The sequence below is a fragment of the Eleginops maclovinus genome, chromosome 19 (assembly GCF_036324505.1).
Source record: "Eleginops maclovinus isolate JMC-PN-2008 ecotype Puerto Natales chromosome 19, JC_Emac_rtc_rv5, whole genome shotgun sequence".
Lineage (NCBI taxonomy): Eukaryota > Metazoa > Chordata > Actinopteri > Perciformes > Eleginopidae > Eleginops > Eleginops maclovinus.
Genome location: NC_086367.1, coordinates 22,028,706 through 22,043,674, shown reverse-complemented (window position 1 = coordinate 22,043,674; position 14,969 = coordinate 22,028,706). Strand labels below are relative to the sequence as shown.

At 42.7% G+C, this 14,969-nt stretch overlaps 1 protein-coding gene across 1 annotated transcript in view; it reads right to left on the bottom strand.

Moving 5' to 3' along the window:
* The window catches only part of akap6 (A kinase (PRKA) anchor protein 6), a 136,873-nt gene that overhangs the window by 55,183 nt on the left and 66,721 nt on the right, over positions 1–14,969 (bottom strand). Inside the window, 1 exon segment of the mRNA XM_063908026.1 lies at positions 10,632–10,752. Coding sequence (XP_063764096.1) covers positions 10,632–10,752 — 121 coding nt within the window.

Sequence of the window (14,969 nt, the reverse complement as noted above, 5' to 3'; positions counted from 1 at the left end):
TTCATAAAAGCCTCACTGTTGTAAGATATCCACACATTTCTAGAATAAAAAACAATTTAAAATAAGGATTTTCTTGGTTGTTACACAGCAAAGAGACACTACGGGGAATAATCATTACCTGCAATAATAAATAAAACATATCTTTAAATAATTCACTCTCATTTGATCGTTGACTCCCTCCGTTACTCAACCTCCGCCTCCTCTCTCCATTCCAATACAATGACAGAAATGTAATAGCATGGCTGTCAGTGTGTGTGTGTGTGTGTGTGTGTGTGTGTGTGTGCGCATGTGTCCAGCAGCAGACCAACCATGTAGCCTAAACGACAGACAATCTTTATTCTAATGAAGAGGGTGCCAAGGTCAAACGGAGAGCAGTTTGATGAATGGAACACACACACACACACACACACACACACACACACACACACACACACACACACACACACACACACACACACACACACACACACACACACACACACACACACACACACACACACACACACACACACACACACACACACACACACACACACAATGTGACTCATGCATTAATTGCGTATCAGAAATACCAGTTATATTTTGTAATATCGTGCATGTTGCACATTAACACACATGCAGACACACCCACACACACACACACACACACACACACACACACACACACACACACACACACACACAGACTCACACACTCTTTAAAGGAGGCTTTCCCCTTGAGATGTCATTAAACATTACTTTGGAGACACACACTTTAACAATATGTCAAAGGATATAAAATCAAGTAAAAGAGAAATTGCCACGTGCACGAGAGAGAGAGAGAGAGAGAGAGAGAGAGAGAGAGAGAGAGAGAGAGAGAGAGAGAGAGACAGAGTGTGTGTTTCTCTGATCAACAAGTCGTATAATATTTTATTGCCTTCAATGATCATAAAGCTTTAGAAAGAAGGGCTTTATACGCAAACATCACAGTGACTTACTAATCAAATACCTTTCTTAAAGCTCCAAAACCAGCCGAACATCACAAAGGTGAACAAAAATAATCTGTGTTTGCATTTTAAGAACTTTTCCAATCCAACAAAAATAGTTTTTTTTCGGGTGGAAGTTTTAACCAATTCTCAATCTTTCCCTGACGTTTATTCTTCATCAAATCTGAACCTCATGGAGACGCCGCTTGTTGTTTTGGAGGGAAACTCTGCAGGCGTGTTCTCAGCCACCTTGGCCTGACATTGGCTCGAGGCTCGTCGTCAACTCTACTTTTATTTCTGCGTGAGATTTCTGCTCATTCCTGACTGTGTGTGTGTGTGGGTTACCGTCAGCGTTCAGTCAGACGGCGTTCCTGGGAAGCTGAGTCTCAGGAGAGGGAGATACAGAAAGAGAGGGAGAGAGAGGGGGGAGAAGGAGGGGGAGAGGGAGGAAAGTTGGCGAGATGCTGCTGAGTCGTGTCTCTTTGTTCTAAAGCAGATATATCCCCGACTTTATCAAGACTGACAGAACAAACGCACAGGAAACAGCCTCCCACAGGACACATAATCCACACACACACACACACACACACACACACACACACACACACACACACACACACACACACACACACACACCCACGCCAGCACATACATGCACTGATGAGAGAGACGGGGAACACACTAAGATGCACCGAGGTCGGAAAGCTCGAAAAACACACACAAGAGAAAACTATGAACACTTGAGTGCATGTGGGAAGAGAAGACACACACACACACACAACCACCACACACACACACACACACACACACACACACACACACACACACACACACACACACACAAGAAAGTGAAAGCACCAAGGCATGATGACGTACAACTTTTAAAAACATGTGTGTACTTTTGGAGGGCAGCCGCATTTACTGCACTCGCGCATTTAAATCCAAACACACATGCTGACAAAAAAAGGCAAACATGTACACGTTACCATGACAACGTGAGGCTTTATTACCTCAGAAAACACATGGACGTTCAAAATGAAAAAAAAATGAAAATATGTAAGGGTGATACACACACACACACACACACACACACACACACACACACACACACACACACACACACACACACACACACACACACACACAGTCCCACAGGACTTCAGATCTCGGCTAATAAAACAATATGCGACAAACGACAAAAATTGATCCCAGACATCTGACCCAGGAAACGCTCGACTTAACACATGCTGGCAGACACACACACACACACACACACTGTACATACACTGAACACACACACGCACGCACACACACACTGTACACACACACACACCAGACACAGCAAGGCAGCGCTCTGCAAGTCTCTGGAGAGAAGGGAATACAGTATCAGTCTACAAAGACAAAAAAGTGTGTGTGTGTGTGTGTGTGTGTGTGTGTGTGTGTGTGTGTGTGTGTGTGTGTGTGTGTGTGTGTGTGTGATTTTCCTGAGCTGCAGGAATTTCTCTTGTAGGACAAGGAGAGATCTTTGCTGTTTGCAAAGGGTTTTTTATTGGTTAAAGACAGACTTGTTTCTCTTCTCTCGATTGTTCCTCACTTTCGAATGTTCTCCTCCTCTTCCTCACTTTTCACTTCCTCTTTTCCTGCCTTCCTTATTAAATGACTTTTCCCTTATTTAGTGTCTTCCTTCCTTTCTCTCTCTTTTACTCCTTGTCTTTCTTCTTCCTAGGTATTACAGTCTGAAAGCTAAAGCCTTTTTTTCAGCACACAGACATTTGCAGGAACTAATTGCTTTACTTCTTTCTCTTAATCATTAATACACTCTCTCCCTGGCTCTTCCTCTTCCTCCTCTTCCTCTCTGTGTGGACTGAGGGAGCGTTAGCAGCACAGCGAGGAATGCAGCAACAATTACATGTGAAATTAGCCTCGCCTCATAGCCTGCAGTGTAATTCCAGCCTTCTGAGGCGTGGCAAAGTCATCTGTCTCTAATTAAAGATTCCCTCTCCCTCTCCCTCTGCCTCTCTTGGGTTACCACTCATCTCCCATCATCCCTCTCTCTCTAAAGGTGGGGGTGCATTAAAGGTGCGTTTTGAAACCCAATTCCCTGCAGGACACACTTTTTAGCAGGTAAAATAAATGATTTCCTTCTTTTTATTTCATTAATACTTGTTTTTTCAGTTTTCTTTTCAATTTTCTTCTGTATGTTTCTTCATTCAATTGTATTTTATTCCATATAAGTTTTCGACAAATCATTTTCAGAAATGTTCTGTAAATATCCAGACAACATATTACACACAATGGGATCATTTATATATGCTTTTATAATATTTATTTTATTAATTTATTTAAGGGCATATTTAAAGAAAGATTATTTTTATGTTTCTTTATATTTTTTATTTATTGAGTTTTTTTATATTGTTGTTTTCACTGTTGTCTTTTTTATAAATAAAGTTTAATTTGTACTGTTTTTAGATCTCTTTTTTATCTCAAACTCTGTGTTTGAGTTGTATTCACTTCAGAGTCCCTTCTGGTTTGAACCGAAGATTATAAAACAACCAGTGTGTGTGTGTGTGTGTGTGTGTGTGTGTGTGTGTGTGTGTGTGTGTGTGAGTGTGTATGCCCTTACACAGAGCTCCTCTGTCACACTCACACTGATTGGTTTTGGAAAGCTAGTTAATGAGCAGGTGTGTGTGTGTATATGTGTGTGTGTGTGTGTGTGTGTGTGTGTGTGTGTGTGTGTGTGTGTGTGTGTGCGGTGTGTGTGTGTGTGTGTGTGTGCGGTGTGTGTGTGTGTGTGTGTGTGCCTGCGCAGCCCGGCATTCCATCAGAGCACCATGGGCTATTTGAAATGAGAAATAGTGGCAGGAACACACACACACACACACACACACACACACACACACACACACACACACACACACACACACACACACACACACACACACACAGACTCCTGATAGCCACTGTAATTAGTTGGACTTCACTGGACGCAGCCACAGGGAGAGAGAGCGAGGAGAAGACATCTGTGATGACTTAATGCAATGAAATGTTTTCAAATGAAATCTTGAATGATTTTCTTTTGTCTGTCCCAAAGAAGCCATGTGGTGTGTACCCCCCGCCCCCCCCCCCCCCACTGATCTACATCCGACACTTTACGTCACTATCGTCCTGTTTCTGCTCTCATGTAATACCGTCTCCATCCCGAAGAGTCTACAACATGCTCCACTTTGGTTTAAAGAAGCCCTATTACGCTTCATGGGGGTTTCCCTTTCCTGTAGTGTGTTATATAGGTTTTGGTGCATGTAAATGGTCTGCAAAGGCCAAAATCACAAAGTTCCGGTATATGAGATCACTAACACTCGTGCTTCTTTTGGCTTTTTGCTCCAATACATTGTAGGTTATAGGCCAAGAGGCGGGACATTTCCTGAACCGGCTGGTTCAACCAATCAGAGCCCTGGTTTCAGACAGAGGGTGAAATGAGGTGCATTTCACATTTTCCTGATAGACAAAAAAAAGAGCTAAGTCGTTCGTTAAGCATGTCAGAAATCTCTGCAGATTTTATATTTTCCTCTTCAGTTTTCCTTTTGTACTTTGAACTGCCACTGATACCAAATGTGTTTCTAGATGATAAAGAGACGTCAGATGTGTGTGTGTGTGTGTGTGTGTGTGTGTGTGTGTGTGTGTGTGTGTGTGTGTGTGTGCACACATCATGCTGCTTTTTATTAGTCATGTCTGGGTACATTTCTCTGTGTCTCTAAATCTAAATATTTCCACGAACAGTGAAACAACACACACACACACACACACACACACACACACACACACACACACACACACACACACACACACACACACACACACACACACACACACACACACACACACACACACACACACACACACACACACACACACACACAGCACTTCTGGGAAATGAGTGTTGGCTCCTCCTCTTGTGGGACTCAGGGCCAGAGCCTTGATCATCAATTGGCTGAACTACAGGGGCCTTAATGTGTGATTGGCTGACAGCAGCTACAAGGTCTGAAGCTTGTTTCCTCTCCCTGTGTGGACCCTCTGCAAACTCTCACACACACACACACACACACACACACACACACACACACACACACACACACACACACACACACACACACACACACACACACACACACACACACACACACACACACACACACACACACACACACACACACACAATCTGGATACACACCAACAATCAGAAAGACAGGGGAGAATGAAAAGAGCACACATGAAACAACACACACACACACACACACACACACACACACACACACACACACACACACACACACACACACACACACACACACACACACACACACACACACACACACACACACACACACACACACACACACACAGATAGAGATACACACTAATAATAATGTGAATAAACATTATGAGAAAAAGGGGGAAAAAGTTCACAAAAAAATGACTTAAAGCAAAAGTCAATAAATGCAGGACTGAATAAAATAAAAATAAAATAAGAAAGAAATCATAACAAAAATAAATCATAGTAAAAAATAAAATAAGAAATAAAAATAATATAATTATAATGAATCAATACACCTTACCTATATTTCTAACTTGGGTAGAGCCATACCATATAAATGTGATAGTGGAGCAGAAGCAGTTTCCCCTCTTTATCTGTACTTATAAACACCGGACACTTTCTGCTGCGTGGTCATAAATAAACCTCACTCTATTTCTGCACATAAACTAAACAGTATAGACCCGGAGCCTAAACACACATTTCGGGATTGTAGCTGCGCTTGTAAACGGCGAGCTGTTGTGTGGTCGGAGTAAACAACTCTATTGATTAAAGGAGTGATCCAATAATGTAGCATCGCCCTTCCATAAAGGCAGGGGACTTCCTGGAGAGAAACATTTTTACAAAATTGAGGCAGCAGAGGGTAAGATAAGTTAACGGGGCCTGATAATACTTTTTGTGTTTTCCCTTTCCTGTAGTGTGTTATAGCTTTTAGTGCTGGTAAATGGTCTGCAAAGGGTAAAATCCCTGTGTTCCCTCTCCAACACACTCCTGAAACACCTCCATTGGACTCCTTTGTTTGCTTCCGGGACAAAATGACATCACGGTGTGACACTTGTGCTTCAATGGGCTAGCGCTCAAACACATTTTACGTGGTAGGCTAAGGGGCGGGACATATGTAAGTGGTAGACCAATCACAACAGAGGCGGCCAGCTAACCAATCAGAGCAGACTGGGCTCTGGTTTCAGATGGGCATAATAGTCATAATGAACACTTTCCGGTTGTTGACCACATGTTGGATATATACTGGGTCGCATGGACTGAACATGTGCAGGCACACATGTGTACACACACACACACATATCCGTATCAAAATACACACACACTCCTCTTCTTCCTCCTCTCCAAGGTTGATAAGTGCCTCCATCTCAGATCACAATAAACAGTAGAGCCTCGGTCTGCCAAGCCTGCCTGCAGAAACAACTGTCAGCCCAGCTTTCCCTTTCCGGAGGACACACACACACACACACACACACACACACACACACACACACACACACACACACACACACACACAACATTCACACAAACACAAACACACACAAACATACACACACACACACACACAACATTCACACAAACACAAACACACACAAACATACACAAACACTCACTCTTTCTCCCATTTTCAGCTTGCCACTAATAGACACACACACACACACACACAGACACAGACAGACACACACACACACACAGACAGACACACACACACACACACAGACACAGACAGACACACACACACACACACACACACACACACACACACACACACCTCTGAAAAGAACAACTTTTGTTGGGGCCTGGTGTTGCTATGGTTACGGGGTCGAGTCCCCCCAGCATTTTAGCGGAGCACAGCGAGGCTCTTTAACTGTCACATGGAGGAAAAAAAACACTGAAAAAAACCGGGGTGTTTAGAGGCTCACCACACACACACAGAGACACACACAGAGACACACACACACACACACACACACACACACACACACACACACAGAGACACACATACACACACACAGAGACTCACACACAAACACACACACAGAGACTCACACACAAACACACACACACACACAGACATACACATACACACAAGTAGAGTGAGGCACGCATGGTGAGATATCCCAGCATGCATCTGTCCTAAAGTAGGCCCAGTTCAAATGACAACGTTGGACACTGTAAAACACCAAAAACCCTCGTAAACTTCAACTGTTAAATGAAACTTGAAATAAAATCCATATAAAAACATGAAACAGATAAGAGTGATGATGCCAAAAGTGTTAACTCATAATTGAATTGATTGTAAAAAGTAACATCAAGGCTTTAATTTCAGTTAGAATTAGCTTTTTCTTCCTTCTTACTTACTTTCCAAAACAAACATCTGGTGTTAAAATGATATAAAACTCTTTTGGGAAGATGAACTCCTGAAATGGTTGGTATTTTGGGGGAAAAAAAGGACTTTAATGATATTTATAATCATTTTTTAAGATTATTTGACCTATTAACTAATTATTAGCGCACTAGTGTTTGGACACATAGTGGTTAAATACCAATTTGTTTGGTTGGAAACAAGAAAACATGAGTAAATGAAGGACAATCTATTAAATATATGGATTAATATACCTTACAATTAAAGCGTATATATAAAACTGTTAAAAATGAGTGCAGGAATTTAACTGTTCCATTAATATTGTTACAGTGTCGTGAGGTGACTCGCTTAGGGAAAGGAAAAGAGTGTTTAAATAAACAAACACGGCCAATCACAAAAAAAAGAAGGTGTTATTTAAGATATATATTAGCGACATATAACCGGCTTACAGTACACGGCCCTGTCTCTCAGCGGTGAGGAGGAGAGAAACAGTTTGAGAGAGCGACCTTGGACCGGGCGAGGAGACGCTGTCGAGATCCACATCAATATTTTAACAGGAGAGTTGACACATCAAAAAAAAGAGAGAGAGAGAGAGGAGGAGGAGAAGAAGAAGAAGAATGCCCAGCGATTCCAGAGTCATCTAAAATTCATGCATGCATCATCGCCGCCATGAATATTCATACAGAGATGAATATTTAAGTGTGACTCCTATGGAGAAATTAGGTTCATCTTTACACTTATCAATAATTCGCAGGCCAGGTGAGTCTCATCGGCCGCTAAATAAATCATGTCTGAGCACACGCACACACACACGCACGCACGCACGCACACGCACGCACACACACACACACACACACATTTAAAAGTTTGGACAGAGAGAGAGAGAGAAAGAACTGAAAACAAAACAAAGTTACACATTGGTTGCAGCAGTGCCTTCTGGGTAATGAGAGAGTGAGATGTCAGCGTGTGTGTGTGATCAGCATGACAGCCGATATATGAATGTGTGTGAAAGTGTGTGCATTCATTGTGTTGGGTGCGTTTTAATAATCGAAGCTTTCTGTTTGAATGGTCTTTACATCAAATTGGACTTAAGGTTACTCAGGGTCGTTTGTAGACCCCTTAGGGCAAAATGAAAAACGGAACGAATATTTAGAGCTCAATTTCACCCACGATTATCTGGACTGCAAAACAAATTCATGTCCGACAGTATTGACCCTTAAAACACCCAGTTGTGAAGCCTCTGCGACAATTCTCCCATCGGTTTGGTTACATTTTTTGGGACTATGATGTATGACGTAAACGATCTTTGACATAGACATGACATTTAATAAATCAAGCTATACGTTAAAAGAATATCTGAGCCAGGAAGCTAAGGCTAGGAAGTCTTAAACAGCCACGTTTCACAGGATAAACCCTATTGATGAGGTTAATAACATGACTTTTATTCTGGAGCAAGACCAATTGTACGTTATTTTGCGTTAATAGTGGTTCAAACCGCAGAATAGCAACCATTTCTCACAATTCTTGGTCCATAAAACGGTTTGACTGCCACCAGTAGAATATAAAGGCAAATCTGGACAGTGCATACCAAGTAAATAAGGTTTATTTTTCTGGATACTTCACAATTTCTCAGACTAAATCATCTGCATTGGACATATGTGGAATCAGCTCACACCAGACTCAACACTTCATCCAGTTTGATAAAATGCTTTTTAGAAAATGTCATTTTCAAAAGTGGCGGAGCTGTAATGCAACACATCAACACATATCTTTGTTTTCTCCATCGGCGTCTGCGAGCATCTCCCTGTGGTTGTTGTGTGTGTGTGTGTGTGTGTGTGTGTGTGTGTGTGTGTGTGTGTGTGTGTGTGTGTGTGTGTGTGTGTGTGTGTGTGTGTGTGTGTGTGTGTGTGCGTGTGCGTGTGTGAAGGACAGAAGAGGATGACACAGATCTCTAATCGTAACACATGCTGTTCTTCTTTCTGTCTCATTTGGCTGCAGTGAAGTCATTACACACACACACACACACACACACACACACACACACACACACACACACACACACACACACACACACACACACACACACACACACACACACACACACACACACACACACACGGGCCTACACACACACATACTTCACTATGATATGGTTATGAGGGAGGCTATGCCTTGTAATCCCATTCTCCTTGGTAAGGATGAAGACAGGGTTTGTGTGTGTGTGTGTGTGTGTGTGTGTGTGTGTGTGTGTGTGTGTGTGTGTGTGTGTGTGTGTGTGTGTGTGTGTGTGTGTGTGTGTGTGTGTGTGTTGAAGGGAGGGAGGGATGGAGAGACAGACAAACTGATGGATGAATGAAACGTGGGAGGACATCCTTTCTATATTTCCACATTCTGATTAACAGACAGCGCTTAATGCTCCTCCCTGATGAAGGCAGAGGTGGCTGATGGGAGTTTTGTGACATCACAGTAAAGCCAATCTGAATCCAGCTGGTGCAGCAGACTTGTTTCGGCTGGTTTGCCTTAAATTGAACATGTATGGCTGTATTTCAAATGCTAGTAAACACGTCTCAGTTTGGTTTCAGACACACGAAACGCAGGCTGCATGTCCAATACCGCTGCTGTGCTCATTGGTAATCCATGTTGGAAGTAAGACCCTCAAACACCCAGAGCTTTTTTAAGCAGGAATCAAATTAAGGTACATTGTTTTTCCTACATGCTAAGCTAGCTGCCAACCAAAACAAAACAATACAAGCATGTTTCTTTTCACCACATTGAGGAGAACAATCTGCAATCCAGACACCTTCCAAGAATGTTCTACCTGAAACCATAAAGTCTAGACTTTCCCTCGATTACTGACTCATGAATGTTGTAACCCATAATGCTTCATGTCGCAGACTTTACAAGACTTCTTTCAAAAGATGAACAGCACAATGTTTAGAAAAATACTACGAGATGGAAAACATGATCAGGATCTCGGCAGGGGTTGAATTCATGAAGTTCTTGAGGCTCTTACTAAAGCATGTTTTGTATCCCCTCACCGCCAGACGCCTTTGCAAATAACTTCAGCAAACATGTGCGTCGTGGAAAGAGGTTTCCTTTAAAAACGAAAACTCGTGAAAAAAAAGTAGATCCTGAATGCATTCTTGTACCAGCAAGAACTTTTAGGACTTTTGTGTGCTTGCAAACAGACGGACAATAGAGCTCGTCTTACCTTGAAGAGGTGATGTCTCTGCTCCTCTGACATCATCAGCTGGTGACTGTCTGTTACCATGGCGTCCATGTCCATCAGCCAATCCCAGAGCTCCTGGTACTCGGCCTCAAACTCTTGCAGACTGAAGACGGATCGAGAAACGGACAGAGAGAGGGAGAGAGACATTATTGGGTTGAATTATTGCTGTAATGTAATTGTTCTGTTATTCATATTGTGTTTCCTGCATGTTCCCATTTCTGTTATTGTTTCTTGCATTATTGTAATATTGTTTAGTCCTGCGGCGATGAGACATATGCGTCTTGTTATGTTGATAAAGAACGATGGCTAAAAATGCAAACTGAAATGAGAGCGAGACTGATAGATACTAAGGCAGGCAGGGAGAGGACGCAGCAAATACTGTTGCACTGTAATTTATTAATATCTTTTACCCTAAATATTTGTAAGAATTACAGCTGATGGTTGGTTAATTAAAAGATAAAGTCGGGCCTCCTGGATTGCTGCTGGGACAGTTTCACTTCCCAATGACTCCAAGGAGAAATAGCCAGGGTTTAAACTCATCCCTCAAGCTCTTCAACTATTTCTGACTCTCCTTCTGAGTAAATATCCCACTGGTGAATATCTGAAGCTTCTATGTTTATGAAACAGCGGTTGCTAACAAGTTTTCTAAATGAGACTCATCATGTCCAACATTAGCCGCCTTTAGCTTAGCGGTGGTGACGTGAAATCATGTGATGTAGTTCCATCGTAGCCTAAAGTTAGCTTCTTAATTATGGAGATTGCATTTAGGCTTTAAAAATCATAAGAAGTGTCAATAAGAGGGGACCATCCTGCTGAAAAATATCTTATTTTCAACAATATTCTGAAATCCAAAGGAGAAATCCCATTGCTTTTGTTGAGGGAGCCCTTTTGATGCTAACTTCCAAGTTGGCCTTCAAACACACGTCATCACTGCACCACTAGGATGTTTGCTTCATTATATCTTGGTACTTTCTCTCCTCTGTACTTCATAACTTTTCCCATCTCCTTTTCGTTGATTTCCCTCTTCTTGCTTCCTACCTTTTCCACATTTCACCTCCATCTTTTAGCTTTCGTTTCACCCCCTCATTCCTCCTTCCTAATCATCTCCTTCCTCACCTTGTCTCTGCCTCTTTGTTCACCTCCTCTAACTCTTCCTCATCTTTTCCACATTATTTTGCCTCCCCTCTCCTCCCACTCTCACTCCCCTTCTCCATCCTCCTCCCTTCTCCTCTCACCTCCTCCTCCTCCTCCTCGACACAGGATCACATCAAATATTTATGCTGCTGGAACAGGGGCCGATTGCTCAAACACACACATTACTGTCAGCCGTTTTGTTAAGGTGTGTGAGAGACTCTGTGTGTGTGTGTGTGTGTGTGTTTGTGTGTGTGTGTGTGTGTGTGTGTGTGTGTGTGTGTGTGTGTGTGTGTGTGTGTGTGTGTGTGTGTGTGTGTGTGTGTGTGTGTGTGTGTGTGTGTGTGTGTGTGTTTATTATTTATATATTCGCTGGTTTTCGGTCTCGGCAGGGATCGCCAACATGTTTCTCAACATTAGCAGTGAAATTGTTTGGAATTCTCCGGTCGCCGACGACGACAGCTTGACAGCTCTGTCAGGCCTACGGCGTTTCCACGACAACATAAACACACACACACACACACACTCACTCCAGTCGCTTTGAAAGAAACACTCTCTAAAGCACAAGAAAACAATGACTGAAATACACAAAACAACCCAAACACACACTGATAATAACATGCAGACAGAAACAGAGTTACCCAGAATGCAACACATACATTAAACACTAAACAAGTACACACACACACACACACACACACACACACACACACACACACACACACACACACACACACACACACACACACACACACACACAGCTACTTGCAGAGAGAGTAAACTATGAATGAAATTAAAGAAACAGTAGAAAGAAAACCAGACTTTCATCTCTTCCTGTTCCACTTTGATTCCTCTTGAAGCTTCAAAATCCAAACTCAACTTGTTTGAAGGCGATTCACTGAATGCAACTCAAACTATTTGTTTATCTCAAATACCCATACTTCCCTATCCCATAATAATTACCCTAAGTCGTGACCCTAAAAAAGCATTTGGAAGAACGAAAAACCGCACAAAATATCCTCCCAATGTCCCCACTTAATTATAAAGGCCCGGATGCATGTCAATGGTCTGCAAAGGCTAAAATCCCTGTGTTTCCTCCAGAGGGGGTTTCTTTCCCAAGCACTCTACCCCAGTCTTGCCTGAAAATGCCATCCATTGGACTTCTTTTTTTAACTTCCGGAACATCGTGACATCACTATGGAACACTTCTATCGCTTAGCCCTCTGTGATAGGCTAAGGGGGCGGGACATCTCTGAGCTGTCGACCAATCACAACAGAGCCGTGTGTCCCACCTTTAAAAAGATGTTATTGTTGTATAACTTTCCTGACTTCCCTTTTCTCTTCGACCACTCTCTCCTCACTTCCCATGTTTTGCACCTCAATCTGGCTCTTCTCAATCCTTACCATCATCTTTTCCTCAACAGAAACATTAAAATAACTCTCTCTTTCTCCTCCTTCTTACTACTTCCTCTTCCAATCCCCTTGTCCTCCATTGCGAGTGACTCTCACAGAAATAAAAAAATAAACAGAGAAGAAGAAAGCGGAGGAAGCGAGCGCGGCTTCCTTCCCCCGAGGCGGCGTTCCTCATTATGCGGCCCTTTCCTGACTCAGGCAGATGAAGCAGATACAACACATTGTTTTCTCTTGTCGTGTTTTTTTTTCAGCATCCTCCCTCCCCTGTTCCCGTCTTGTTCTCGCACTAATGTTAACTAAACGCTTTGTAAAACAGGATATCTCGAGAGGGGGGGGGGGAGAAAACAGACAAATCGGAGAGGAAGGAGCGACTGCGGGGCTGCGTTCGACACCGGAATGGGTTACGCAGCGTTTGAAGTGTCAGGCTCGCTTTCCGTCACGCGGTGCTGACGGGTCGCGTGGGAGCGTTACACGCAGAGCCGGGCTGACATTCAGTCACTTGAGGAACATTTCGAAATTACAGGAATCTATTATTCATTTCCAACTCGTCATAATTCCAGTCAACAGAGAGTATAATGAAATGGAGTGGGGGATCAGAGTGTCACAATCCAAATACTGGCAGAGCAGTGATATCCTCACTAGTTATAGAGGCATTTCATTGGGTAGAAATAAAGTTTAATTGGCCTCAAATGAAATGAAAGTGTCCTATTGAGGTTGAGCTGTTGAATGTGTTTGTGTGTTCTGTTTTTAGAGCTACTTCAATACCGTACAAAAACCAGATACACTGGGAGGCTCCTGGTCCAATTGAAGACACGCTCTGTACATTCAGACTGGATTTTGTTTGGTAGAGTTAAAGATGACTGGCTAAAACAAGCAGAAAATCTGTGTTCTTCTTTGAAAATGTCAAAAAACCCTAACCCCTGAGAGGTGTAACTGGAAAAACACATCATTGTTGAATCCACATTACAACTTAAAGAGGCCCTATTATTCTTCTTGGGGTTTTCCCTTTCCTATAGTGTGTTGTATACAGGTCAGTCAGAAGTATGGAAGGTGAGGGGAAAAGGGGGAAGGAAAACCAAAGGGGAGTTTGCAACGAAGGAGGATAGATGGATAGAACCAGGGGTGAAAACTAGAGAGAGAAAAAGAAGAAGAGGAACTAGGAAAGGAAAGGAGATGGCGGGAAAACAGGAAAAGGAAATCATTCAAAATACGAGAGGATTAAAGAAAGTAAAACAATGGAGGACAGGATGGGATCAGAGGAGAGGAGAGGAAAAGGAAGCGAACTGAGGACAAGTGAGAGGCGAAAGAGACTCAGAAGGATAGAAGATGACGGGGGAAAGAGGGGATTGAGAAGGGGAAGAAAAGGGGGAGATTGAAGGGATGAAAACAAGGTAAGAGAAAAAGGGAAGAAGAGGAGTCGGGAAGTAGATGATGGGAAAAGGATTATGGAGGTACAGGAGAGGGGGATGAAGTGACAAGAGTCATATTGGCAGCTGTCACCGTCAGAGCCGTGCTGGATTCACCAGGTGATCCACTGACAACTAATGGATTCATCCTGCAGAGAAACGCCAGCAGCTCCACCCGCTGCCTCTCCCTGACTCTAATGGACCGGTCCATCTCTTCACCTAGCAACGCACCCATCACCTAATTCATTGATTTAATCTTTCATTAATTTATGAATTCATTTATCAGCACACTCACTCTTTCAATCGCTCATTAAAGAACTTATTCAATCGCTCAATCATTTACTCAGTCACTTATTCCATCGCTCGTTTA